General features: G+C 42.3%; 1 protein-coding gene across 8 annotated transcripts in view; it reads left to right on the top strand.

Annotated features, from left to right (window-relative positions):
* ptprsa (protein tyrosine phosphatase receptor type Sa) overlaps positions 1-25,466 on the top strand; it is a 232,078-nt gene that overhangs the window by 93,956 nt on the left and 112,656 nt on the right. For all 8 annotated transcript variants that reach the window (XM_070960507.1, XM_070960506.1, XM_070960509.1 and 5 more), the window contains 3 exons: positions 2,688-2,910; positions 16,799-16,944; positions 19,830-19,971. In XM_070960507.1, the coding sequence (XP_070816608.1) occupies positions 2,814-2,910; positions 16,799-16,944; positions 19,830-19,971 (385 nt within the window). In that variant the 5' untranslated portion in view covers positions 2,688-2,813. The remainder of the gene's footprint in view (positions 1-2,687; positions 2,911-16,798; positions 16,945-19,829; positions 19,972-25,466) is intronic.

The raw sequence follows: 25,466 nt of genomic DNA, 5'->3' as shown, positions 1-25,466 counted from the left end.
GGTGAGGCCGTTCAACAACAATAGCTGTTGTAATTGTGTTCTGAAGTTCGTATAGCAACCAAAGGTGGAGATAGAAAACCATGCCCTAAGGGGTGGGCCATAAATCATAAGGCATCTTGTGAGCAATAGAGTAATTCCCTACAAGCATGGCGAGATTCCCTCTACCTACACCAATGTTTACAGTCTGAACAATAGGGGTATCATTCAGAAGTCCCCTATACAATTTGATACTCCCCTATTCTCTATATTCTGTTGTCTCTGCTCTCGCCAGTGACATCACCCTCCAGGCCATGAAAAAAGAAAATAACAAGCAAGGACACGGATGTTGGTCGTGTGTGTATAGTATTGTGTTGAAAGATGAGCTGAGCTTCTGAAAGACACCCACTCATTTCTGGCGTGGCTTCGCCACAAAAGACCTATTGTTGATCGCTCCTTTTGTGTTTTTGTAAGTGCGCATGTGTCAGATCTTCATGAATTACTCTGTTTGAACTACATATGTGAAAAAAATTATTTGTGTTTCGAGGATAGCAACTTCATACTGTATGGATGCGTTCGCGTCATATAGGTTTCTGGGTTTTGCTGTATGTGTTTGTGGCATTATTTTAAGTGTGCCTGCTGCTGCATGTGTCTGTCTCGTTCATCCAGCCAGTTGAAGAACGTGGTCCAGTAGCTGTGAAGGGTGGGGTGCTTGTATACGCCTGCTGTCTGAGGTGCTTGGTTACACTGCAATTAGCTGCGGTTTTCTGCTGCTCACAAGGCCGCAGTCACAAATCCAGCCCCGTAAAACAGCAGCATAAATTTACTTTTCAATGCCTCTGACACATAAGCAGCTTGGCGTAGTTGGCATAATTAATGCCACACTTTTTTTTTACTTTTTTTTTTTTTTAGATTTGACTGAATTGAAATGATACAAGATGTTGTTCTACTTCAGATAACATGATATAATGAAAAAGGTGTTATACATAATTACATAATTATAGAAGTGAGGTAGTTTCTATTCTATTCCATTCTGACTATACATCCCTCTGGAGTTGGCCTGTTACGTTGTCTGTCACTTTGTTTTAGCCACTGTGCTTCTGATCCTGATTGCATCTGAATGATGGAGACTGTAACTGTCAGTCAGTTATGCTATTTTTGATGTACATTCAGTTCACATTTCTGTCACTGACAGTTGTCAAAAGCAACTTGCAGTGAGTTAGCAGGTAAGGTTTTATGATGTGTTCAGGGGCAGTTTAAGACTGTTTCATGGATCAAAACTGTTGACACAATGTTATCTTGAACCTGTAGATTACCTGGACAAAAAGTTGCTTTGGGGCATCCACTATTGCCACAGTTGGTATTATACAGTACCCTGTTAACCACCCAGTGTGCAAGTAATTAATCTCACTTCTAAAGAGTCGCCATCACCTCTCATGTAGGCTCAGCTGAGTAGCATCCCTGGAGCTAGGAGGAATGTTTTGCACAAGGACACTAAAGCGGGGCAGATGCTTGCTGACACAGAGTCTTGAACCTGGGCTGTCTTTTGATCTGGGTCCTCAGAGAATGGACAGTGTTGTGTTCACAGCTTGATTGCTGAGACTGCCAGTGCTCTCTGTTGACCTTGAGCAAGACCCTGCACCTCTTTAAAGCTTACCTGCTCGCTATTCTTGATGTAAAATACTTTGGATAAGGGTGTCAGCTGAACAGCGTAGAAGTCAAAAAAAAAAGAAAGAAAGAAATTGACATACTCATTACATTCATGTCATGGATCTCTCTTACTTCTCTCTTTCTTTGTTTCTTTATTCACGTCTTCTTAATTAAAGACTATGTATAACTACTTGGCGGTGGCTCTGTGCTGCACCAGACATATCAATGAGAGAAATTGTGTGTGAGTGTTCATGTGTGTGTGTGTGTGTGTGTGTGTGTGTGTGTGTGTGTGTGTGTGTGTGTGTGTGTGTGTGTGTGTGTGTGTGTGGGGTGGGAGGCGGGAGGCGTCCCCCGGTCCCTCTGTGTAGCTTGGGGGATTAATGGCAATTTGACTAAAACAAAGAGACGGTGCCTGGAATATCATTGGGTGCCTGTGTAATTACAAGGCAATGAGATAAGCAAATAATGACAAGATCAGGCGATTAGGAAGGAAAAAAAAGAACGAAAACAGTGACTCCCCTGCTAATTAAGGGATGTGAGAAGACGCTGGTTGTGAGATGGGGAGGTTACAGGGTTTGGGGTAGGTGACACTTTGCTTCCAGTAATGTCACCATTACCTTCCTTCCATTTATGTGTCAGCAGCAGTGAGATGTTGTGACGAGTGCAGCAGAGTGACTAAGTGTGCTTAGCAAAAGTCTTGTCCTGTTGATGTGAGCAGGACCATCGCCTTTTCACTGCAAGTGGCTCTGGCTACCAACGTGCTGTCAGATGCTCGGAAGTAAGGCGTGTAGTTTGGCAACATTTTATTTAGGCCTTTTTGTTCCACCTCGAACTATTGCAACAATGAAACAATTGCTCGGAACTGCGTCACTGTCATAGTATGTGAATGCTAAATAGTAATTTTCCTTACATCTGTTGGGTGTTTCTGAGGTGTCCATTGTAGAAAATGTATTGTGTCTGTGATCTGTTTCCAGATACAAATGTTTGAGTAAACAACAGACTGAAGGCAAGACAAACCTAGAAATAAGTCCCTAACAAAAACTTCTTCCTTCTTTTTATAGAGTGCCAAGCCGTCCTGCGTGAAGACCCCAACCTTCCCTTCGCAGTCGGGGCCTCGGCTCTCCAGCCAGGTCAAAGATCAGTCCCACCCCACCCCTCCCTGCCCCCCTTTCCCCACTGGAGCCAAGATGGCCACCAGCGGTGCCCCTCGCCTCTCCTTGCCACTCCTGCTGCCTGTCACCACTCTGCTGCTATCACTGCTGCTCACCGGTTCCCACGCCTTATGTAAGTATCAAAAAACTGACTGGCCATGCTACTACTGATAACTTCTCATCTTTCCTATATAGTGCCCTTTAGAGGTTCAAAATTCATATCTGATGCATGGGCTAGAAACAGGGACATTGCAGAAAGATGGAGGATGGCAAGTTAACCTATCTTTGGCGAACGTTTCCTTTCTTTCATAGATACTTGAGCTGCTTGTTGCTGCTCTTCTTTTCAGTTAGCCTTTGGCGAGCCTGTGAAGGCATGTATTTCTCTCTGAAATTGTTGATATCTTATCTGGCAAAGGCTGTCTTCATCTCCAATGGGTCTGTTGTTTATTGACTGCCTCTGAGTCTGCCTCAGCCAAAAAAAGAAGAAGAAAAAAAAAAGAATTTCACTGCAATGTTAAGAGTAAAGTTTGACTTGTAAGACTAACTGTGTTTTTTATACCTGTATTTGTATTCGTATTGTATTTAATATGAGTGAACTTATAGGGCCTCAGTGCTTTTGCTTCAAGAGTCAAGGACATGTTGCTGTTTATAGGCATGTCCTCTGTCAGATAGACCGAACATGTGACTTTTCAGCCATCAGATTGTTCTGTGATACCGATCAGAAACCCAGATAACATTAAATCACAGATATCGAGAAATATTTACCATTTAGACATGATGCTTGTCCATATAAATTGTCCTCCATAATTTCCCATGGTGGTAACAGAGGAACGTCAGTAGTCTCTTATCCCACCCGTCAACTCCTGCTTAGGATTTGTTCTGCACCATTTCCCCGTTAAGATGGGCTTAGAGCAGCATTAAGGAGACAAAACAAAGAGGACGTTCTGCAGAGAAATAGAACAAGAGTGATGGCGAGGTGGGGAAGCTCCCCCTTGGGTTGCATTGTTTGTAAATCCTGCGTGTGTTTGTGTGAGCGCATGTGTGTGTGGGTAAGTATGTTGGTCAGTTTGTGAAAGAATTATATACGTATGATGTGGTGAATGTGTGTTCGTCTGTAGGTCATTGTGATTATGTGTGTTGGAGTGCGTCAGTGACAAGTTCATGCGTGTTATACATACACTGCATGCAACGTGTACATGGTGTGTGTGCAAATTTGCTGCAGTGTTTTTGTCTCTGTGTTGTATGTGTCTATGAAAAGACAAGGTTATGGTGTTGTCTCATTTTGATTATACCAACCATTTAAGAAAAAAGGACATTTAGTGGGAAAAAAATTAATTATTAACTAGTTCTAGAATAAGTTTCTTAACATGGCTGTTAAATAAATGGAATTTCTACCAAAAAAGTATGAATACAGACACCTTACATTAGCTATTTTTTTAGGTGTAAACAAACTGCAAAACTCGATGAAATCTGCAAGAACTTAATGAAATGAGGAAGACCTGAACAAAGAGACCGAATCCATCAAAGACTAAAAATACATCTTGAAATGGCATTTTAGAATAAAATTAAAATGTAACAGATTCAGCCATGTGTGACATTTCAGGCATACTATTTAACAGTCTAGGTGTCACCATCAAATTGTGGGGAAATTGAGACGGTTTCTGTGTATTTTAGGTAATTTGCAAGACAGTTTCCATTTTTCGCCTTATTCTCTCTGTCTGTCTTTTCGCTCGTCTCAGTTTCTGACATTCAGTGAGCGCGTTCTCAGCGGTTCAAGATAACACGAGGAGGGCTTGATTTTTCTCATGTTGCAACGGAGTTGTCTACTTTTGATTGCACGGTGGTTTGAGTGTCTAGTAGCATAATTTAAGTGTCTTTCAACTCAGCTGGCTGAAAACATCTGAAATTGCACTCAGACAGATGTCAAACAGATGTCTTTGTTCTCGTCCTGTGTGTCTTTTCTGTCTCACCGATGAAAAGGCCACACACTCATTTTCCCAATTAAAAGTGAAGGCTCCTCCTCTTAACATGTTGCGTATTAACAGTTGTCCACTGCGTTAGGACTCAGTTTGCCTCCTCCACTTGAACCTATTCCTCTGTTTGCTCACCCTGGTTTAAATAACATTCAGTGCAGTCTGCTTCATCTTTGATTGAGATTAGCTGGCTCTCTCTCTCTCTCTCTCTCTCTCTCTCTCTCTCTCTCTCTCTCTCTCTCTCTCTCTCTCTCTCTCTCTCTCTCTCTTACACACACACACACACACACACACACACACACAGACATACACTAACAGCAGGGCTCTCTCCCCATCTGTCAGTATTGCCAGTCTTTGTGTGCTCTGCCTGTGGATATGATGGCTGTTGTTGTCAAGCTCTCTCACTCTTTCTTATTGTCTCTTGCTCATGTTCACACTTATGTTTTTTTTTGTCTTGCCCTCGCCTGGCCACACACACACAGACACACACACAGACACACATACGTCTCACACACTCCCTCGCTCTTCTTTCTCATCTCTTTTTGGGGTCACACAGCGTCGCCTCACCATTATGTCTGGAAATATATGCACACGCTCACAGATTAGCTCTCTCTGATTGTCTTTCACACCCACAAGCACAACCAGACACACAGACACACACAGACACACAGCCCAGTGGTGCAGTCGCTCGAGTAAAATCACTCCCACCTGGGGGACTGCAAAGACGGGGCCAAAGACACCAACCCCCACCTCATATCAACACTTTCTCTCTCTCACACACACTAACACAGTGGATGCCACCCTTTTGCAAATGAGGCCCAGCTGAAAGCATGATGTCATCCCTTCCTCTCACATCCCTCCCTTTCTCTCTCTCTCACTCTCTCTCTCTCTCTCTCTCTGCCCTCCATCCCTTTCCATTTACACTCATAAATCACTGTGAGAAGGAGACAGTTTTAATCAAAAGAGAAAGAAAGATGGCTCAATAAATCCCACCACCCATACTGTAATAATGCATGACTCCCTGTTTGTGTGTGTCCATATTTGTCTGCATGTTTGCATGAAACTTGTACGCAAGTGCACACATATATGTGTGTGCGTGTGCGTGTGTGTGCACAGGCTGTATTATTCCAATGTGCGGTGTGTCATCTGAGCTTTGTCATAGGTGACTGTGGCATATTGAGTGAGTACATGTATAATATTTTTTGTAGCGCAGCTATTAAACTAGATGGGAGTGTCATGCATTTGCTTTATGAGGAAAAACCTAAAGTAATTATGTTAACATGCCATATTCATACATATTTTGATTATTTGTTTTGGCTTTCTTTCAGCTCGAAGGCCTATCTTCTAACAGGCCATAAATAACAATAATTTAAAGAAAAATTAAAATGATTAAAACAAATATTTAGTCAACCCAGCTTTACTGTCTCATACTCACACTTGCAAACACTCAGTGAAAATAGTAGTAATGATACTTTGCTAGCAGCAGCAAGCTATCACCATGCAGTGTGTGTGCAGCCATGTTGTTGCTCCAAAACATTTACAAGCAAACAAGTGCATCCTTTATTTTTTTTATCAAACCATTATCCAAGTTAATTTCTATCATTGGACATTAACTGCTAATTGTTTTGAAAGTGGAAATTAAGTCAACTATTTATAGAATTTACGCAAAATTGCAGCCCAGGGTGCTTTTTAGTAATGAATAAAGGCGGAGGGGAAGCATCAAAACAAAGACCCACTGCCACTGAAAGCTGTAAGTGTGAAATGTACACCAGTATGTTAGACAGTGCTGGTTAAAAGAACTGAATCCAGCACAGAAGCCAAAAGGTACGTTTCATTTTTTCACTTCAACCATCGAAAGGTTGCGTTTCTGACATTGTCAGGGAGCCTGATTAAAAATTTCTCAGTGAATATTGAAACTGGAGATAATTACTGAAGTTATTAGACGTATGAATACCATCTTGTAATATTAATTTTTTGATTTATGAGCTGTGGGGTGACAGAGTTGCCACGGCGTTCCCACTTTGCACAAAAAAGTGGCCACACACACACGCGCACGCACACACACACACACACACACACACACACACATCACCAGACACCAGTGTTCAGGGCCCGGGACTCGACTCCAACAGCTCTTCCACTATTAACAGTTCCCATTATGACGACCCCTTCAGTTTCGTCACTGGGTATTCAAACCTGATGTTTTAATAGGCCTAAGTTCATATTTTCCTCACTGACTGATAAAAATAACCACTTTTATTGAGTTGAGTGACTCTGTTTCTTCTTGTTTGTGTGTTTTTGGGTTTGTGTTTTTGGACAGGGAGACAGGGTTATTTGTTATCATTTTTTCTAGCCTTTCACCTCCTCCTTACTTCTTCTTTCTCCTTTCTTTTGGCCTTTCAGAGTCTTCAACAGTAGCATTTTTGGCAAAATACTCGTAATAGTAATTGGCCTGAACTCACAATGACGGGGTGAGGGGTGTTCAATTATTTATATTCCTTTGAAGGTGCCATTTTGAAAAAAAGAAAAAATGAAGCGCCTTAGTGGAGCCATTATTTACTTGTTCTTGTTCGCTGCGTCGTTGTTTGTTTCTCCTCTTTTCTCTCTACTGCTCGGTCTTTCCTTCTCCCTCCCTCACGCCTTATCTTTTCCAGTCAAATTATGTTTGAGCCAGCAGTGTCAAGTTAATTCTGTCAAATTCAATTTTATGTGCACCCTGCTGTTGCATGCTTGGCCCCATCATGCTTCACTCGAGACACAGTTTTTCTCTCAAATGAGAAGAAAACAAGTTAATTTTTAATTGTGTTACAGGCAAGAATCCCTGCCTCAAGTAGCCTGTTGGTGCTGTCTGCATCCTGAAAGATGTTTTAGGTTTAATTCTCAAAACTGTACACTTGCTTACACTGTACACACATGCTAGAGGGAAACAATGTGATGTAGTGATGCAATGAAATGATCTTTCCTTCTTTATAAGTGTGCTTTGGAAAGGCTTCAAACCTCCACTTTTGCATTCACTATAAAGTCAAGTTATTGCCACTTATTGCATGTTTTGCATGCATGTTGTATGTTCTTTTAGTGCACTTGTGGTGAAAGTGCTTGCTTGCTGGACACTTGCTAATGTTTTGGCATGCAACAAGCAACAGTGCAACTCAGTACAGCATACATGCTCTCCCCTCTCAGACTAGTTTAGAAAGATGAAACATAGTGGCAATAATATGAGGAATAATCCATTCATGGTAATTTATTTTATTGAAATATGCCTCTAAAAGCACAGTATTGGTCAGAACAATTGATCAAATAGCTGTCCTCCAAGCTTGCAGCCACAGCGTGGGTGATGCCTATATCTCTTCTTTTTTGCCTTCATCTCTCTTTCTCAGTCTCTTTTCAGTAACACGCTCCAGTCGTTTGAACGATGTTATATGCACTCAGTTTGACAGAACAATACGAGTGATTGAAGTGCGTGAAAAGTGCTATCCCTCAATGTTTTTTTTTTTTTTTTCCCATCCGGCAGAACGAAAATTCTACACACCACAAGGTGGCTTTTAAAATTGCCTCCTTTGATGAGCAAGTTTAGATCTTCAAAGGTTTTTGAATCCCCCCCAAAGAAAGATATTCCTTGATGCCTGTTGGTCCGATAATTTTTCAGACCTTCTTTCTCAGACTGCACAGGTGGGGACTTTACCTTGTGTGTGGCTTTACTTGAATAGAGAAAAAGATAGAGTGACTGTTACTCAGTGAACGTTTTATTTTCAGTGGAGAGATAGAAGATTGCTTTGTCTCCATTTTCTTTATTCTCTTGTTCTTTGTTTTGATCAGACCAGACCTATAATACCTTTTGCAATCGGAGGTGGCCTCTTCATTTAATGAGCCAACAAGTGTCAGTTTCCTCAAGTGAGTCTCTAAATGACACAAAATTGTTCCCATTTCACCTCCTCAGCGTGCGCTCAATGGCAAATTTGAAATCAGACGCACACTTAAGCATAAATTCCCCCCTTTCTCTCTGAGGAATCAAGCCTATTTATTTCCAATGGGCAGAAGGATACTTAGTGTCTTTGGGTGTTTTTTTTTTAGCTTTCAACAATGGTTTCAGTGGGACCAATTTGTGCTTATTACGAGTATGCCACTCTTTTTAGAAATGCTGCCTCGCTGTGACAGCAGTGTGGTCAGGCAAAGTTTTTCACCTCTGGGTACTAACACTCCAGAACTTATTTTATTCTGGATTCCCACATCCTGCCACAAGTCCCTCATGGACTGCAAAGCCTGAGCCCCGCAAGCTTGTTTGGAGTGCAGTCGACATAGATGGCACACTGTATGATGCAATGGGGAAGGGTTTGCACAAAAACTTCAGGCCTTTACGCATTGCATGTCGTGCTGAGCCCCAAAAAATGTGTTTTCTTAAAACAAGTGAATACATTTCCTAATGGTGTAACATAATTTCACTTCTTGGCAGTGGAAATTGCTTTGTAAATTGTCTTGAAATATGTGCTTTAAAGTTTTTCTCTCCACTTGAATCAAAACAATTTCACTTGTTTTGTGAAAGCTCTTCAAATTATACTCAAATATGTTATATTATCCTACCTCCTTATCAAACTGTGGAAAGGAGAATATGATTTTTGAGGTTACAAGATGGACCATTTTCTGCCGTGGGAACTGGCTGTACAATCCAGGCGGCACGTACTGGCTTTGTGAATCATTACGTCGACAACTGCTTGGCACCCCAGCTGCCCCAAGAGCAAATCCCAATTAGCCTTTCTTCCTTATATTTTAATTGGAAAAGCAACTGTTTCATTAACCCTCAAGCTTGCGCAGCTAAGGTAAGGGTTACGTAGGAATGGAGCCTGACCCAAGCATGCCCTTTGGTTATAGCTACAGCTGAGATAAGTTCTGTCTGATTTTTTTTTTTTTTTTTTTTCATCCTGACTGGCAGAGCATGAATACTATTTGAAGTACGCATTCAAGTCATTCACATCTACCCAGCACAATCATAGTACTACACAATTTTCCCCTTCTCATCACTATCATGAGCTCTGTGTACTGGGGAAGGGGAAGAGAAGGTGCTTGTCCTTGAATTCTCTAATTTTCAGTTTAGAAAGGGTGCTACATATTTCTACAGCTGCTGCTAGGTCTACTTGGTGTTATTTCTTGGAAATATGATATGTAGATCTCATATCAGACACCAAATTGTTCACTGAATTACCGAAGACCTGTTTAGCCTTGTTGTGCCTCATATTCTCAGTTGACTTATGATGAGGCCACAATGTCCGTCTTTACTTGCAAACTTTTTTCCCGGCAGTAATTGGCTACAGACTGACCAACTTATTTTCTTTCCTTTTGCCTGTTTTCCTGCCTGGGTCAAGTTTTCTGCAGCAGTCTGAAGGTCTCTGTTGGCAGCGACTTTGTGTGGAAAAACCTCCAGACAAGACAAAGCAAGACGGGTTTTAAGGCTTGGTTTCCATAGTGATGAGGCTTGCCTAGTCAGCCTGTGAGAACTGGTCCTGATTGATAGGGCTTGGTTGTTTGGGCCTGGAGGGTGTGTGGTGTGTGTGAGAGAGCGCGCATGTGTCTGTATGTTTTTGTTTTTGTGTTTGCTGTTTAATCCATTTGGTTTAATCAATCTGTCAATCCATCTATCCGTGCATCAGTATACCTGTGTGTGTGTGTGCGTGCGTGCGTGCGTGCGTGCGTGCGTGCGTGCGTGCGTGCGTGCGTGCGTGCGTGCGTGTGTGTGTACGCTGATAAAGGCTGGTAAGGTTTTAAGTCCAGGTCCAGGCCTGATGGACAGACAGCTCTAGCAGCATGGCGTCCTGCTGAGTCTTTTGGATAGCTGTTAGGCGGATACTGGAAGCTAGTAAAATCTGCACACCTCAGGAGAACAGATGGCTGTAGTTCAATGTCAGCAACATTTCGCTGCTAGTCTACTTGAGTTAGTTTATTACCGCTCAACAGCAACAACAACTTTAAAAGTTTAGAAATGCGTCAAAGCAAATAATATTCCAATCAGCAGAAAATGTGCAGGGTTAGATGACGTTAGGACGTTATGAAGATGTTGGGATGACAAACTGATTCACTCTCTGGTCCATCAGTGTTTTGTTTTTCCAAAAGAGTCTGTCATGACAGTGCCAGTGTGTGTGTATCATGTGTCTGCTGTTAAGTTAATACGAAAATTAAGTTTAATCTCTGGCAGGATTAACTCAGCAAATCACCTTTAAATTGGTAACACGCAGTTGTTCACATTGCTCTCATCCACTTCGTACCAAAAAAGACACAAGAATATCTGTCAGTGTGTTTTGTTGAGATAAAGTGGCCGTGAGCAACTATGTGTACAACAGTAAAAAACTGTTTAAATGGAAGTCATACTCATCTGCATCCTCACCTTGATTACACCTTCTCCCCACATGAGTGGCAGGAGAAAGAGGAATTACTTTGCTTGTAGTAGTACCTTTAATAGTACCAAAAGGTCTCTGTGCTGATCCTATTTGTAGCAAGATGGATAACAAGTGCCCTTTTCCCAATTCTCTGCCTTTCTCTGTAAATCACTGAATGGCCACGCATCATTTTGTCTCCCACTTTGCTAATTCAGTGGATAATGGCTCCTATTTATGACTCAGGAAGCTTTTCTCCATCAATTACTGTATTAGTCATAAAGCCAGTCCCCTCCCTCCTCTTACACCCCCTTACCAAATGACAACAGTAAAGCACTGTAAATGGAGCCATCTCATATTCACATACCCACCTCCCACTCTCCACCACTTTATAATCACAATGCTGGTGTGTTCTGTCTTATCAGGTCCAACAGAGGTAGCGGCCAGTAGCAGGTGGTTGCTGTATTAGCTAAACAAGCATCTGTGTGCACAGTGTGAGGGTTTTTTTCCCCCTCCTGCTAGCTGGTCATGTTTGCGTGGATCTGTTCTATTCTTGGGGTCTTGTGAAGATAGGCGGGCCCCTATTGCTGGTTATTTTAGCTCAGGCCATGTCCCCCTGCCAGGCAGATAAAGATGGGTCTTGTGTGCTTATCTTGCCACTGCTGTACCTCAGTCTGTTTGAGGGAAGCTTGGGGAATAGAGAGACGCTTTGGTGGAAGGGACAAATGTCCACTGCGGGTGCAATGTCCTTTCAATGTCATCTCTGGTACCCAAGCACACCGTTTGGTGGAGGCTTTTACACAAGGTACCTTCAAGCAAAAGAAGTTTGTACATTTTTAAAGTAGGTGGGACCAGTGGGAATCAAACCTCCAAAGCTCTGTGCTCTGCGAACACAGGTATACACATACAGAAAGCAGAGGACATTTGAAAGTACATTTTATAGGAATGAATTAAGGATCTTTGACTTACAATAAAACGTTGTCTAACTGTAGAAATGCCACTTTCATCCAGCAGATCTAAAGATGCCTGATGGTTAAAGGTGCTAAATGTAGCATTTTACCTTAATGCCACTTTAAAGGTGTTACGAAAAAAATCAGTCCGTAGTATAATTACTGTAAATAAACAGCCAGCTTCTGCCAGATTCACAATACATTTTATACAATTTTGCACTTATTTAACAGAAACTCAACTAGATTGCTGTGTGTCACGAAGTTGCTTTGACACAGCAAATTTTAGGGCGTTAGGTTACCCACAACTCCTTGTGTCCATGATGTCGACATCGGGCCCAGTCAATGCGTGGAACATTGTGAATAAGCTTATCTGCTGATAAAATGGTGCAGACTATGTCATCACTCATTATGGGAATTTTAAAAAAGCACTATAAGCCCCAACAACATTCAACCTTTTATACCCTGCAATTACTGGCAACGTGGCAAGGTTCAGATTCTGAAAAAAGAAAGGCTCAAAGTCAACACTAACTGGCAGCAGAAGCCCAGAGGCACACAGCCGAGGAAAATTGAAAAAAAGGTTAATTACGCTCATCAGGGTTCACACATTTCACACACTGCATACCTGTAGTAATTGTATTATAGTAGACATTCATGGGCCTACAGCCAGAGTTTCTACCCTTTACCAGACCTGGGCTGATGGAAGTTCAGTTAAATCTGCTACCTGAAGAATCAGAAGAAAGAGCAAAACCAGATGGAGCACATAAGAGGGCAATCATGAGAGCGGGAGACAGCAGAGCTGAAAGTGAAACCTGTCTAAACTTTATTTGGAACTAATATAATTTTGTGTAATTCTGCAGCTTGCAGTGATATCTGTCTTGAACGTCACTTTAAGTGGGCTGACGGATGTCGTTAAACGCACATCTCATGTATAAAAGAGTTATTATCTCACTGCAGACGGTATAATAAGTTAGCTTCTGTGTCTAAAAAGTGAAGCCAATGCAGAAGTGCCTTAAACCTGCATTCTGGTTGCAAAAAGTAATCTGATCGTATGTAAGCTTATGAGAAAATGGCCCGACTTTTCAGTTGATTAATTAACTCAATGAGCAGTTTCCTTATGAGTTCATGGTCTCAATCAATCAATACAGCATGATGTTCATTTAGCAATTGATGGTCTCATTTAGAGTAAAATAGACCAGAAAACATTTACTACCTTTGGCTACCTTTTGATTGTCACACATGGCGTGTTCTTGGGTCCTCAGTCGTATCCAATCAGGATAGAGGTGTTGCAAATCCGTGTCTTCCCCAGCTCCACCCTCTTGTCTAAATATGGTCACTTCTCTGTAGCTCTAAAAATCCAAGATGGTGACAGCCATAATCCCAAACTCAGTGCTTCAAAATGGTTGCCCACAAACCATTTATCGGTGTCACGGTGGCTCTGTCCACTATTTATTGTACAGTCTATGTCTCTCACAACCTTTTGCTGTCATTCCTCTAGCAGACCAGCTTCCAGGTTTATTTTACTTTACCATACTTTCTTCAGATTTGGAGACTTTCTTAATATTCCTATTTGAATGTTGCTTTAGACAAGAGTACCAGTGTAGATTTAAGTGTTACAAATCAGACTTACATTGCTCAGTACACTGTGTAAGTATCTACTCCTCATATCTATTTGATACAAAACAAATCATGTTTTCATGCATTAATTTTAAAAAACAGCAAAAACAAATGTTAAGACGAACAAGGGAGAAAAATTAGAAAAAGTTTCTTTCTGAGGAAATATTCAGCACTTTCTGTCCTTCCATCCCCCTTCAGATCATCTCTTCTAGTCCCTGGACCTCCTGTCACCTCCTCCCCTCCTTTCTTCTCATCTTTCTCTTTACCGCTGACCTCGCCACCTCCACCTGCACCCCCCTTCCTGTCAACCCCTATTGTGCCTTTCCTTTTCATTTCACCTCTTTTTCCTCCTAGCTACCTAGCTTTCTCTAAACCTTCCCGAGGTAATGTTGAAAACCATATACACTAAATTATGAGAAAATCCTGCATCTGTCAGGAGTTACATTCAGGCTGACATGCAGGCAGACACATTCATTGTACGTCTCTCTCATCCTGTGAAGCAAGAGAGGAGGAGAGGGAAAGGCGACTGGGTGGAAATGTCGAATGGTTCAGGGGAAAACTAATCAAAGAGCGCTGGCCTTCAGCAGAACCACTGCCACAGGCCTGCTCTGTGTAAATCCCTCCTCTGTCTCGACAGAGGGCACATTGTAAGCAGAGGTCAAATGCAGAGGAGCTGTGTTGTGTAAAGCTGTGTTGTGTAGTTTCAGAAGGGAAAGTGCGAGTGTAAAATGCCAAAAGGGATCATTGTATGCACCAGTCAAATAAAGTAAGCCTGGTCCTTGAAGCTAGAGAAAAGCTGCTGTGCTCTTATCATCCCACATTATTATATATATGTATTTAGATATTGTGATTTATTTTCGACTGTCTTCCATTTCATGAGTCATTTCTAACACGTATAATCTTGTTTGAAGGTTGGATTTGTTCGGCATTCAAGTAATGATGCGTTAAATCACATATGCCACAGGTGGAAAACACCTCATGAGCTCATGCTCCAGGTTTGCCTTTTCCCAGAGAGGACTTGTTTGGAAGATCAAAAAGTTACAATGGCGCATAACAACAACATCTCGAGAAATGTGACTTCAGCAGGGGTTATTTGAACAGATGTAGAGTGAGATTTAAAGAGGGCTAAGAATTTTTTTTAAAGGATGCACCAATCAATACACTTTCATTTGACCATCAGAAGGCCAGGAATCAATATTTCCAGCATCAAAATGATTGCACAGCCCTTTAATACTTCGTATAAAAGTGGAAGATTTTCTTCCCTGCCCTTTGGCTGATTTATTTAGCTCAGCATGTTGTCTGTCAATGTCCACCACTCAGAAGGATGTTTTATGATATATGACAATTTTCTACACATATGCAATCAAGTTAGCACTTTAATTCAAAAGGCTTACATTACTGTGTGCAGAGTGGAAATTACTATCTTTTAATCCTGGCAGGGTAGTTAGTGTCATGCTCTACCCCCTTGGCTACATATGCCCCAGATTACCCAAGAAAAAAAGGAGAAAAAAATCAAGAAAGAGTCTGCTCATCTGCAGGTGAGCAACTCTGGCTGCCATCTGTACTCTGAAAAAAAGAAACATGATATTACAGCAGCGATAGTTTTCAGTTGAAAGCTTTTTTTTTTTTAATCTTCATTTGACCGTGGACAGCATAATGAGCACATATGCTTGCTTTCAGCAACAGTCTTGCATTCGCAGACATCTAAGCTCATAAAATCAAGGTTAAGCATGTCTCACACTGGCACGCACACTTGTAACCAGGATGTGTGTGAGAGAGGCTATTCGAATTGACAAAAGCCAGCTGGTTGCGGGAAATTGTGGAAACTTATTTGGAGATTAATTGGCCACCAAACACTAGTTGAGCCAGTTTGTGTATCTTGGTGTAATATTTGCATCAGAAATATTTGGCTTGTTAGTTGCAGGCGGTGAGATTAACTTTGCATGCAGTGCCTCCGCTTTCCTGTAGCAGTACGCTCACCCTCTTCTTTTCCGCTCCCTTGTCCTATACTATTTCTCTTTGCCTCGTTCTCTCTAAACTACCCGCTCTCTATCGCTCTTTACCCGATAATGAATGCAGGAGCACTCCTTCATATGTGTTTAGCAGTGCCTGGAGACTGGTGTCGGCCCATGGTCCCTTAATTATTAATTTGACGTTATGCGCTGGCCGTTTGATCATCCCCACATATCTGTATGATGCAGATTTAACGAGTTCCCCAGGACTCTGTTTTCTCTCTCTCCCTCTCTTTCTATCAGGCTTGTTGTCTTGAACCTCCTGCAAACACGGCATCAGTGAAAACCCCCACCACAAAAATAACTAACTTTTGATGGACATTTTAATCAAAGGGTCTCAGTTCTATGAGCGCATAAAATTTTAGTATGTGTGGTCCAAGTGAGAAATGAACCACTGATTGTGGCTTTGTCAACGCTATAGTTTATTAGATGTTGAACACAGGCAAATTTAAAGAAAAACTCACTGTTACAGCTTCATCTTCGTGATGTCTTTTCCTGAGGGTCTGCTACTGTACCGGTCATATCCCAACACCATTTCCCTGTAGAGTTATATTTTTGGGCTACCAGTCATCAGCACCGTGGCACAACATCAACATTTGAATTCACAGTGCCGTGATGTACACACAGAGCGACGCGCCCCTGAAATTGGGTTTACTAGATGAGGAAAGGCAGAGGACTTTAAGTCAACCAAGTGTTTACTGCAGGGTGTGATTCAAAATGACCCTGTGGTTAAAGAGGCTGCCTTGTCTCAAAAAAGCAACAGGATCAATGGCCAAATCCCAAGTTTCCTAACTGCTGTCCACTGTTGCTTTGATGTTGATACATCACTATGGAGATTATGAGCTGTCTGTCTGTCTGTCTGTCTGTCTGTCTGTCTGTCTGTCTGTCTGTCTGTTTATTTCGAGTCTCTCCAAAGCTCAAACTAGCCGTCTGCCTTACTTATCGAAGACTTCTCTCTGCTGCAGACTACAGTGTGTGTGGGTGTGCGGTACACAGAGAGGATAAGACACAGAAGGGGGTTGCAAGAAGAGGCTCGTGTGGGTTTCATCTCATGCCTTTCTTTCTTTCTCTTCTCTCCCTCTCTCCTCCCTCGTCTTCCTTGCTCCCTAGCACCACCACGGTTCACTAAAGTTCCCGTCGACCAGATTGGCGTCTCAGGGGGAGTGGTCTCCTTTGTGTGCCAGGCGACGGGCGACCCCAAGCCAAGGGTTAGCTGGAACAAGAAAGGCAAGAAGGTCAACTCCCAGCGCATAGAGGTGAGTCAGTGAGCACTACTGCACTCTTCAGGTGAGGAGGGCAATGTTGTTGTTACTGCACTGTACCAAGTCACTGTTATGCATCAAAATATATATATATATCACTTTATAAATGATGTTCTTAGACAGGTTTTTGAAAGTGTGCAGTTGTCTTAAAAAATGCATTCGGCTATTTAAAATTAGATTTGTAAAATGACAGAAATGGTTCTTGAAGAGCTTGTCAGTAAGCATTAAATTCAAAAATGTACTCCTGCTGAAAGATTTTGGTGTTGTGTAAAGTATTATCAAATTAAAGAAAAAGTCCACTGCCAATATTTTTGACTACATAGGAAACAAAGTTACAGGCTTACAGTCATTTAATATACTGCTACGGTAATGTTCAGCCATATAGACCCCTTCAAGACCCTGGGCTGTTAAAACATAAAGCTCAAATGATGTTAGTCCCCACTTTCCACTGAGCTTTTTCACCACTTTCACATTCCAAGCACAGTTTTCCACTGCAGTTGGGTCCCCAGGCCCTTTTCAGTTGCTTTCTTCACCCCCAGATTTCACAAATAGTTCTGGACAACAACTACCAGCCTTTTGATGGACTGGCTTGTCTAACCTCTGAGCAATGTGCAGGTCCATCATTAGCCACAGTTGCCCAGTAATGCAATACAAAGTCCTCCCATTCCTCCCGCTCTGTCCTCTTTGCACTTGACTGACTCTGCTGTTGTCCCATTCTTGTTTCCAGTCCTGGGTTTGGTTTTTTTTCCTGCATACAGCCCTGTCTGTGTGAATGCGTCTGTCTGTGCGTTATTCATGATGTTTGTTGTTCAGTCCTCGGCAGGCGTCCCAGATGGCATCTCTGAAAGTCTTGATTGATGCTCAGTGTCTCTTAATTAAAAAGTTGCTTTCGTTAACAACAACGGCAGTGCACAGAGATAGACATGCACATGCTGCAGCATGAAGACAACCACAGGGGAGGGGGCTAAAAGGCAAAAAATTGACAACATCAACAGGAGGAGAAGCAGTATCTCAACGGAGGACAAAATAAAAAGACGAGTTGTGTTTGCAAGTTCTCTTCTTCTGCATGCTAAGTGGGAAACAAAGCCAAGGGCGTGAAGGAGCCCGCCAGAACGGACGCTTCCCTTCCTCCGTTTAGCATGAAAAAAAAAAAAAAAAAAAATGCAAAGGGGTTTGAAGTAGTTATGATTTTTTTCCTGTTTTACCCTCTAGGACAGCTGCTTTGATATTGATCACGATGCCGTGCTCTGCAGTGTTTTTAGCCTAATTAGCGGCTCAGCCCTGAGATGTGCAGCAGCGGAGCAGCAGGGCTGCTGAAGACTTGTACTTATATTTCAAAGTCATGCTTTGCTCAGAGATCTCAGCACTGAAGCCTTCATTGAGATGGTGTAAGCTCCTCTGAGTAGTGATAGATATTGGAGGAGTAGGTTTGCTACGAGACTGACAGGCAGGCTGAATGTCTTCTCTAACACTTCATCCATCCATCCAGATTAGCTTGGGAAATGACCAACTGTATTAAAAGCATGGGGTAATTGGTTCAGAAAAGCCACCATTTAAATTCTAGTCATTTACCTACGCCTTGGGGTTCTGCTTCTTGCTGTGGGATACATGGCTGTTGGTGTGGTCCTCTGTTCATCAAAACTGCCCATTAGCTACACCCACTGGCGTTACATTTTAAAACAGAGACACATTTAAAAAGGTAGCCATTGATGTAGACCTGCTGTTTGTAGTGAGAGCAATATTAAGATGGATTTTGATTGAGGAGTTGAATTAAAGCTAAAAACTGAAGTTACTGGCAAGTCCAGGTTATTTCAGACGTACTGTATTGTTCTTATCATTTCAAACATCAGGATGCTGATGGCCAGTTAGTCCAAGTAAGGTCTGAATTGCACTTAAAGTGATATAAATAGTCTAAATGCTGTGTAGACTGCTGGGTTTAATAAAGTCTTCAATAAGTGTATTTGAAAACAGATAGGGCTGCACGGTGGTGCAGCAGGTAGTGCGCGTGCCTCACAGTAAGAAGGTCGCAGGTTCAATTCCCAGGTCGGGCCTTTCTGTGTAAAGTTTGCATGTTCTTCCCGTGCATGCGTGGGTTTTCTCCGGGCACTCCGGCTTCCTCCCACAGACCAAAAACATGCTCATTAGGTTGATTGGTGACTCTAAATTGCCCCTAGGTGTGAGTGTGAGTGTGAATGGTTGTGTGTATGTGCCCTGCGATCGGCTGGCGACCGGTCCAGGGTGTACCCCGCCTCTCGCCCGTTGACAGCCGAGATAGGCTCCGGCCCCCCCGCGACCCCGAAAGGGATAAGCGGCATAGAAAATGGATGGATGGATGGATGGATGGATGAAAACGGATATGACAAAAAGAAGATCTGGAAAAAGAGCATCTGGATCATTCAACCATAAAGGGTGTTCATGTTTATATAGGTCTTCTTAAATGCAATAATGTCTGTGAGTCATTTTTATTAGAACTACAGCGTTCGTCTGCTCAGTATTCTCAGCACATGTTGCTGTTTTTAAGGTGTGCTTTCAACAAGGTTCAAAACACAGGGCTCTACAGAGAACAAAGGGCATAATTACAGATAAAAACGACGAGATGAAAACACGAAAAAACAAGCACATCACACACAAAGATATCGGGCTGCAACTGTGCATGTGTGTAGAGAGATAGAGAGTGTTTCCTTATATATCTGTACTTATGAGGACTAAAGGCTATGTAATCATAGAAACATGAGGGTTTTCCTCCAAAGACTTTCTTGTGGTAACTCACTTCCTTATGTCCTTGGTTTTGGGTCAAGACTAGTTCAAAACTAGTGCTATTGTGATTTGAATCCAACACCATTGCAACCTAAGCTTATTTTTTACTCTCCACCCTACAGACCATTGAGTTTGATGAGGCTGCTGGTGCCGTTCTCAGAATCCAGCCTCTCCGAGCGCCACGTGACGAGAACATCTATGAATGCGTTGCTGAGAACACCGAGGGCGAGATCACAGTCAATGCCAGGCTGTCCATCATCCGAGGTGAGTCCTGCATTGTGAAACAGTGTGCAGAAGGATAACTACAAAATAAATCATTAAAGGGGACATCTGTGAGCTCCTCAGGTTTTTTATGATGACATCTTGCCTTGGTATTTTTGTGCAGCACTTGACAGTGAAAGAGGACTGTGCTTGTAGTCTATTGCCTGGAATTTCTGTAGGTTTTGCTCTGTTATTTGTCCGGTAAGCCATTGTGGCTTTAGTTGTAAAAGCTGTTCAGCTAGGATGTTCTGGATTTGTTACAACTGTTTGTCTTCCCATATATAAAACAGTTTTTTAGACTAGTTTTATCCTCTTATCCAAATTTCATACAAGCTTTTACTTTTCACAAAAATGATTTCATTAGATGTATGACGATGATATGAAACATCCAAAGATTATCTTCCTGTGTGCTGTAAAAGCTTCATTTACCGAGTATTATATAAGCTAAATCGCTAGTGTTAAATGAATCATCACTAGAGAGGCCAAATCAATATATGTGAAAATGTGGAGGATTATTTCTTAAATCTTTTGTGCCAGTGCACATCACAGCCTAAAAAAGACAGGCTGTGTTCACTTATAACAGATGGACAGTGTGAAGGCTGCTTATCAAGGATCCATCAATTTGATGGAACTAATCAACTGTCAATTCATGTAAGAGCTGAACCTCTATCTGCCAAGGATGAAAACCCATAGGATCCCTGAATGAAAGAGATTGATTTGTCACCCACACACATTCAGGACACAGTGGTCGACAGATGTGTGTGGAGTTGCGCACAGACACTCTCACACATTAATAGGTGTTTTTCAGAGTGGTCCAAATGTGTTAAAATGAATAAAACTCAAACAAAACAGTACGAGATGTGTTGATAAAATAAGCGAGCTGGACTTTGTGGACCTTTATTGATCAGCTCTTATTGGTGCTTGTTTAGTTTCAGCAAAGATATTACACATTTGTTCAGCTCTAGCTTAGAGGTCATGGAGGACGGTATCATCGGCAAGCAAGCATGTGGTCACACACTCCCGCTTTCTTCTCTCATTCTACCTGTCTCTGTCTGCCTCACATTCATACACACACCCACACACACACACACACACACACACACACACACACACACACACACACACACACACACACACACACACACACACAGAGTCTTCTCTTCTGTTCTCTCCTGCCGCCATCTGCCATGTTCCAGGGCTGGATGAAGCTGAGCTATTGCTGGCTGGCTGGCAGCACACGAGCTAGGCCTTCCTGGCTGTCAGATCCACAAGCAGTGAGGTGGGGTGGGGAGTGTGTGTGTGTGTGTGTGTGTGTGTGTGTGTGTGTGTGTGTGTGTGTGTGTGTGTGGGGAGGGTTGTTGGACCAGGCATTGGAAGCCTGGACCAGCATCCTGGGTTAGTTATTGTTAGCAACAAACCCCCCACCCTGAAAGCATGTTGTTGGGCACTAGGGGGGTTTGAGTGCCTCGGGCACCCTTCAAAACTTGGTTCACATTCTGAAGTGTGGTACTACTTGAAATTACATGTGTGTTCACATTTGTGGCAGTTTTACTCATGCCATTGCCTGGACTGACGTACATTGAGGGAGTAGGTACATGTAGCATTTTGGCGCAGTACTTAAGGACTTTTGTGACTAATGGGCACACAGTGACTTCTGAGCTGTATTTACAGGATAGTGCTGCCATTTCCTGGACACTTGAATCCAAAAAGCAATGTATGACCTTGTGTGCAGCTTTTATATAGCATTACAGAGCTTGATAGGAATCAAACTTTCAACGTGCATCATTTGTTTCGTGCTCTAAACAAATACGTCATGTTATGTTACTTTCTTTTTTTTGTTAGTCATAGTCGGAACCCAATTTATTTATGAGTGCTGTGAAAATCAAGTCCAGAAAGGCCTTTGCAACGAAACAGTGTACTGATTGAAAACAAGAAATTGAGAACAAGGAAAAGGCACATCAAATTTTAAACTACAAGCCCAGGCATGTGCACGTCAGTGTGTGTGCTGTTGTGTCGAAGCGCACAGGGCAAACCCAGGAGCAGAGGGAAAATGAAAAGTTATTGCAATTCAACTCGATGAGGTTTCCTCTAGAGCCCAGAGGAAGGCAGCAGCTCCCCTGCTCAGGCAAGACCCAGCGCTGAAGGAGGGATGGGTGTGTGGTGATGGAGAGTGAAGGTGTGAGATGAGTGGCAGAGGAGGTGAGCAGTGCATTCACACTGTTTTCCATCTTTAATGAGGTCGGGCCCCCCTGCATTAACCCATCAGTGTTAGGAAGGAGAAAGATATAGATGGAAAAATGTAGAATATGAGAGTAGAAAGATATAATGTTTTCTGTGAGGTTGGAAAGAGGCGCTCAGGGTGAAGTAAGATGGATTGAGAAAAAGAATGTGGGTGAATGTAATGAGAGAATGAATGTAGAGGTGGAAGTGGAGCAAACCAGAGGAACAAAAAGAGAAAAAAATGGAGAAAAGTTGGCCAAAGATGAAGGGAGACAACGGGTGGTGTTGCAGACTGTTGGCAATGCAGAACAGGTGAGGAGGACAATAGGCGAACATTGGTTCTTGGAACAGGGGCAAAGGATTATGGGATATGGGACAAGGCACAAGGGACGTATCCACAGTAAACCGAGGGGTTGTGGTCTGGGATCTGGAGAGGCAGAAAATGGGTCGCTACGGTGGGTGACTTGGCCGGAAAGCCATGGCACACATTTGCAAGAAAAAACAGCCGCCCGCACACACACTCCCACAAACAAATAGAATAACATACATTTAAACAAACAAGCGTGGCCTATACATCAATGTAATGCTTGTATGGTTACACACTGGCTAACACGGTCGTGAAACTCACTGAACACATGATGAATACTTTGAATAAGAAAAAGAAACATTGTTCACTCAAAGTAGCAGCTCTCCACATAGACAGACACAAGCATATAAATATATATACAATGACTCCTCAGCACACATACACGCACACACGGAAGAGTGCAGTACACCAGCTTTGTCAGTCGTAGCGTGAACTCATCTACCATGACAGCATGCAGACTGGAGTTTGAAGGAAATTAACAGCAACAGTGTTCACCACACACACGCTTCTATGCTTGTCTGTATTGGTGAAGAGTATGCAGACATACAGTACATATACACTCACATACTGTCACATAACTCCCAACACACACTAACTTACATCTGCAAAAACATGGGCACGTAGCAGGATATAGATATTCTGAAACATACAAGTACTCTCACCACATTTGTTCAGATAAAATACATGACAGAAAGACTAAACCTAAACTCCACTTAATACTGTGCTGTGCCAAAGACGGAACCTCACCCTCTCATCTGTGTGTCCATGTTTGTGTGCATGTGCACGGCTACAGGTTGGTGGCAATGGCAGGGTGTGTTTAGCATCAGCTGTGACACCTCCTTGGCCGTTGGTCCAGTGCCTCAGCTGAATACCTAAGATGGGGGCCATCTGGCTCCACTAAGACTTGCCCACAGTCCTCTGGGAGTCCTTGGAAAGGTCCCGACAAGCATATGAAATACACTCTTGAGATGTATCACAACTTCCAGTTTGGTCTGTGGGTTTTTTTCACCCCGTTTTTAGGATTTGCCAGTTTTTCAGGCAAGCGTTTCAGAGTGTGAAAAGGAAGTCAAAGTTGCCACTGGGATGCTGTCAGCTCATGCTGTTGTGAGGAGATCATGGGGAGTTATCCTGCTTTGTATGCTCGTATTTTAGACTGCTGCAGTCTTTAGCCCTGTGATTACTGTTGCAAATAGATTCTCCCTTGAGGCATCCTGAGGAGCAAAAACTGTGATTTATGAGATTTGGTCTGATATTCTTTTTTTTTCCACATTGAACAAGTTGTAAATATGATGTGTCTATCTGTGTGTTTGGAAAACCCACTGTTCAGATCACCGTTTGGTGGAGATGCTTTCAAGGGAGAAATAATCAGATGGGTTGAGTTAAACCTGAGTGGTGAAGCTATGGAGCTACAGTTTCACTTTAGTAACCTTCAGATTCGCTCTGGGCTGTTTGAACCAACAGGCACCAGAGACTCACCTCTGACACACACACAGACAGTTCATTTCTCAGCTCTGGGCTTTTATGAGTGCAACATACCAGACCTAGCCATGACCTTCTTTTGCAGCCGTGCACCTGCATGTGGACACAAACGCACACACACACACACACACACACACACACACACACACACACACACACACACACACACACACACACACACACACACACACACACAGAGTCATGCTCACATTTTACTCATTTTCTGTTGCCACTCCCAGCCGGGTGGAACCAATCAAAGTAACCCATCTCTCTCTTTCCAATCATCTTGCTTATACTCTGCCAAGTTGCAGGCCTGGTTTTCATCCACTGCACTGATTTTGTTAATATCTATTTTTAGTTTTTTTGTTTGTTTGGTTTCACCTTCAACCCAGCAGTGGCAGACGTATTTAAATCCTTTATTTAAATAAAAGTAGCAATAGTAAGTGTTAAGATACTGTTACAAGTAGATGTCCGCCCTGCATTCAAAACCTTACATACTGTAAGCATAATTCATCAAAAAGTATCTAAAGTAAAAGTACTCAGTAAAATGGTCTCTATCTAACTATTATATATGATGTTTCTGAATTGATACTGCTGTTGCATTAAGGTGTATGTTGCAGTTTGCTGCTCTAGATGTTTCAGGTTGCACCTGAAACCTACCTTGTATACTATTCATCTACAACAATACATCATATTCTGTAAGATCATCATATGTTTATAGCATAATTGTCTTATGAGAACCACCTGTCTCTAAACAGTAAACTTTTCATGCGCTCATAAAAACAGCCCCGTTTTCAGCTTTGTAGCAATGCATTTTCCTACTAAGAGGAATTCTAAACCTGTTTATTTAGATTAGATTAGATTAGATTAGATTAGATTAGATTAGATTAGATTAGATTAGATTAGATTAGACTTTATTGTCATCGCCAGAGTGCAACACAGAGACAATGAAATGCAGTTTAGATTAAGATTATTACATTTAGATTATTTAGATTAAGAAGCAGGATAATGTTCTCCACCTGTAAAAGATTCACATTCAGAATCACCAAATTTGGAGATACATGGTTTTCATTAGACAGGAAGGGTATGACAAATTGTAAGTCTGAAAAGTAACTCGTAACTAAAGCTGTCAGACAAATGTAGTGCAGTAAAATGTACATTAATTACTCCTCACGTAGTGGAGGAGAAGTATAACGGTACACTTGAGTAAAGATACTTGGCTTCATTCCACCACGAACCTCACCCCACCACCCTGCTATGTCCTCTTCCTCTTCTTTCTCTGGTGAAAGCGTCTTGTTAAGGTTAATTTGTTGTAAGGTATAGTAGAAACAGGTATATATTAAGTAGGTAACATACCCATGTAAAACCAGTGTCTGTCAGGGTAAACCCAATCTATATAACTGTCACTCAGGCCGGACTTTGATCTCAGCTC

This window comes from Chaetodon trifascialis, chromosome 4 (assembly GCF_039877785.1).
Source record: "Chaetodon trifascialis isolate fChaTrf1 chromosome 4, fChaTrf1.hap1, whole genome shotgun sequence".
Classification (NCBI taxonomy): domain Eukaryota; kingdom Metazoa; phylum Chordata; class Actinopteri; order Chaetodontiformes; family Chaetodontidae; genus Chaetodon; species Chaetodon trifascialis.
Note: the sequence above shows the minus strand (reverse complement) of the source record. Positions and strands in the feature narration are given on the sequence as shown.